The sequence below is a fragment of the Daucus carota genome, chromosome 9 (genome assembly GCF_001625215.2).
Source record: "Daucus carota subsp. sativus chromosome 9, DH1 v3.0, whole genome shotgun sequence".
NCBI lineage: Eukaryota > Viridiplantae > Streptophyta > Magnoliopsida > Apiales > Apiaceae > Daucus > Daucus carota.
This window is the reverse complement of record NC_030389.2, coordinates 3387927-3391867: the sequence shown is the minus strand read 5'-3', so window position 1 is coordinate 3391867 and position 3941 is coordinate 3387927. Positions and strand designations below refer to the sequence as shown.

Below are 3941 nucleotides of genomic sequence, written 5' to 3'. Positions count from 1 at the left end.
TTTGTTGATGATGATCAATTGGCTGAGCTAATAACATCGGATAAGTTTGTTGATGATGATCAATTGACTAAGCTAATAGCAGCACATCAAGCAGGTACATTCTCACTCTATCATTAAACGGATGAGATGTTTCATAGATGTTACCGTAAGATTACTAACTTTCAAGCATATTTGAGCAGTAATAATATGTTAGGGAGACGTATTCATGTGGGAGTGAAGAGTGATATGATGAAGCAGATTTACTCAATATTAAGCCATTAATTTCAGTACGTAGAGTAAACACCATTTACAGAAAGCAAGGACAGATGATACCATTCCTTCTGTTGAAAAAAGGTCAAGTCCCGTGGATTTTGGGATACATCTGCAGAGAAACCGCTAGCACGCCTGCTTTATATCAGAATAAGTGCTTCTTCAGATTTCCTGTTGACGAGACTACTTCCATGTATAATGGTGGAGTAAGTTATCAGAGGCTGCTTCTGATATTCTGATTTTGTACTTCTGGTTTAGTTTTGGAACCAGAATTTTGATATAGTCGGCGTTAATAGAATGTTAAATCTTGTTATAACAGTAGTAGACACCCTCGGTTCCGTTTATGCATTCAAGGTATGGCGATATTATATAATTAATGATCTATTCTAGATGACAAGAGTGGAAAATCTGTTTGGTTTAGCTTATAAGTTGAAAAATGTACTGAATGATCCTGTTATAATACTCACAAACACATAATTTTATGCTGTTAAAATCTATTTTATGTTAAATCACAATTTTTCATACCACATTTCAACAATATTCAGAGTAATATATGTTTTCGCTTCAAGGCTTTACTGAAAGACTGAATCACTGAGTCATAACAATTTTCATAATGTTGGATTGTAGCACTAATACATGGTCTCGCAGAGTCTCAGGATAATAAAAGCACAGATATGTTAGCCTTTATGTTTAGCACTGAAGATAAAGGCAAAAGGTTTACTTCAAATTTTTATTGCCTTCAAATTTCGTAGCAAACAATTATAAAGTTATAGCGATTTAGAAGTACTTTGTAGCTTACAAAACTCTTTCCTTGATGTAGTCAAGGCATGAACTTCTTGTGCAAGGCAAGGAGACCGGGTTTCTGCTCTTTTCATTGCAGCAAATCGAATAGCATGAAGGTGGTAGAGGCATCTGCAGAAAAACAATGAGCAAACGTCTCATCTATAAGCACACAACTTCCATCATACATCTTATTCTTATAGCAGCCACTTATAAGAGTGTTGTATGTAACTTCACTAGACAAGCAATTATTTTCTTTCATTTCCAAAAGCATTTTATATGCTTCTTCCAGTAGTTGATTGATCATAAAGTTGTAGGATATGACTCTAGGGCGTAAAAAAGGATATAGTGACAGCCTTTCTCATTGTCTCAGAATTGTTTTTATATTTTACAACAATAGTTACAGATAGGTTTATACAACAATAGTTACAACAAGGCCACCATTTCCCCAGTACATATTTAACAAAATTAAATATTTTATCAACTCCAATATCACAACTGCAATTGATTTAAAATTTTGTAGCAAACTATTACAAAGTTCTGTCAATTTAAAAGTATTTTGTACCTTAATAAACTCTATCATTGCTGTACTCAAGGCATGAACTTCTTCTGCATAGCAAGGAGTGCGGGGTCCTGCTCCTTCGATTGCAGCAAATCGAATAGCATGGAGGTGGTAGAGGCATCTGCTTTGAAACCATGAGCACACATCTCATCTATAAGTACACAAGCTCCATCATACATCTTATTCTTAAAGCATCCACGGATAAGAGTGTTGTATGTAACTTCATTAGGCAAGCAATTGTTTTCTTCCATTTCCAAAAGTATTTTATATGCTTCTTCCAGCAACCCCTCTTGACAGAATCCTTGGATCATAATGGTGTAAGATATGACCCCAGGCCGTAAACCCTTCAAACGAAGATTATGAAAAAGGCTTCTGGCCTCGTCAACCTTGCCGTCCTTGAACAATCCATGAATCAGAATATTATAAATGTGTATATCAGGAAGTAAGCCACATGACTCCATGTCATGAAACACGGACATTGCTTCACCAGCAAGTCCATTGCAGCAAAGTCCATGCAACAAGATCCTGCAGGTCACTATATTCAGTTTAACACCTTGGTTTAACATCTTCCTATAAAACATATGTGCTTCATCAAGCCTACGCGTACGAAATAAGCCATCCAAAATAGTACTGTACGTTTCAACTGTAGGTGTTAAACCTTTCATGGGCATTTCTTCTAAGAGAGTTATTGCCGTGTCTACTTTCATCTTCTTACAATAACCATTGATCAATATAGTATAGGTCTGAGTGTCAGGCAAAATCCCCTTACTTATCATGGTACTGAGCACCACTAACGCTTTATCCAATTCTCCCCGCAAGCAGTATCCATCCATGAGTGCACTATACGTGACTACATCAGGATGTTGGCCTCTTCGAATCATTAACTCTATCAGATACTCAGCATCTTTGACCTTTCCATCTCTGGCATGTGCATCAACCAATATACTGTAGGTATGCATATTTGGAGAAATTTTGTGTCTGTCCATATCTCTGAACAATTTGCTAATATCGTCCCACCGATCGAGGTTGCAAATACCATGAATTAACGAGTTATAGGTTACAACACTTGGTTGAATGCCTTTGTCACTCATTTCAGCAAGAAGACCCAAAGCATCATCGACTAATCTGTCTTTGGACAAACTATCAATAATAGTGTTGTAAGTTACTACGCACGGCATACAACCTTTCTTCTCCATGTACCTAAGCAACCTCATAGCCTGGGAAGTGTTGCCTGTTTTGCAGAGGCCGTCAATAATGGTGTTAAAGCTAACTGCATCAGGCTCAATTTGATTGTGCTGGAGAAGGTAAGAGAACATAAGCTCAGCCTCGAGAAACTTGTCCTGGGAAACGAGCCCCCTAACAAGAGTTGTGTATGTAACGATAGTAGGGATGAAACCACGCTTAAAGATGGCAGCCAACAGCGCAAAGGCATAATCAATGTGCTTCAAATGGCAACAACAGTTGATAACAGTACTATAAGTAACTATATTAACAGGAATGCCAAAAGAGCACATCTTTGAAAAGACGGAGACAGCCACGGAGTAATGTTTCGTCTTGACAAGGGCGGCCAAGAGTTGAGTAAAGTCGACAACACTAGGCAGAGGCTTCATACGGTGCATTTTATCGAACACTCGAAGAGCGTCATCAGGCTTATCAAAACCAACTCTAGATTTCTCCAAAAGTAATTGTTGAAGTTTTGTAAGATGATTGGGAATGTGATTAGGGTTAGGGCAAGTGGGGGATTGAGAAAGTGAATGCAATCGAAGCAATGCAATAACACGACAACAAGAACTAGTAGTGGTAAGAGCAGGAGTACCGTGTCTGAGAAATCCAAGAAAGCCCTTGTCATGAATAGCGTTTGAAGTGAAGCAAGCAGTGAAAGCGCTTCTCATCCTCGACATCATCCTTCTCACTCTCTCACTTTCCCCTTTTCGCAAGTTTACTTTCTCTTTTTTGCATGCCCCCCCCCCCCCCCCCCCCCCCCCACAACCCACCACATCATAGCTAAGAAAGGGCTGTATGAACAAATCTAAATCCGCTTTTAAGTTTATATTTGGATTATGTATAAAAACAATACATAATATTATAGGGTGATTATTTAAATTATAATGTCTCTGAATATTATATTATAAATAAGACCTTTAAAATGTGAAAAAGAAGATGAATCTCGAAACTTATCCACAAATCACTTTCTTTATTATTATATTTTTAATAACTCACATATCATTAATAAATAAAAATTATTCAAATAAATATTTTAAACTCTCAGTTTACACCGTTTTGGATCATATCTAAGGGATTCCTTGGTGTCACTCGATCATTATCAAACTGACTGCAATCTTTTTCTTTC

The 3941-nt window shown here is 37.3% G+C and overlaps 1 protein-coding gene across 1 annotated transcript; it reads right to left on the bottom strand.

Annotated features, from left to right (window-relative positions):
* Nucleotides 1-956: 956 nt before the first annotated feature.
* Nucleotides 957-3553, bottom strand: LOC108201043 (pentatricopeptide repeat-containing protein At1g63330-like). Its single transcript, XM_017369329.2, has 2 exons — nucleotides 1595-3553; nucleotides 957-1161 (listed from the first exon to the last, which is right to left on the bottom strand). The coding sequence occupies exon 1, from the start codon at nucleotides 3493-3495 to the stop codon at nucleotides 1621-1623; it is 1875 nt and encodes a 624-aa protein (XP_017224818.2). The 5' UTR covers nucleotides 3496-3553; the 3' UTR covers nucleotides 957-1161; nucleotides 1595-1620.
* Nucleotides 3554-3941: the final 388 nt, after the last annotated feature.

What these genes read in the sequence shown, in the direction of transcription:
- LOC108201043 (XM_017369329.2), bottom strand. Translation starts at nt 3,495, where the DNA reads ATGATGTCGAGGATGAGAAGCGCTTTCACTGCTTGCTTCACTTCAAAC.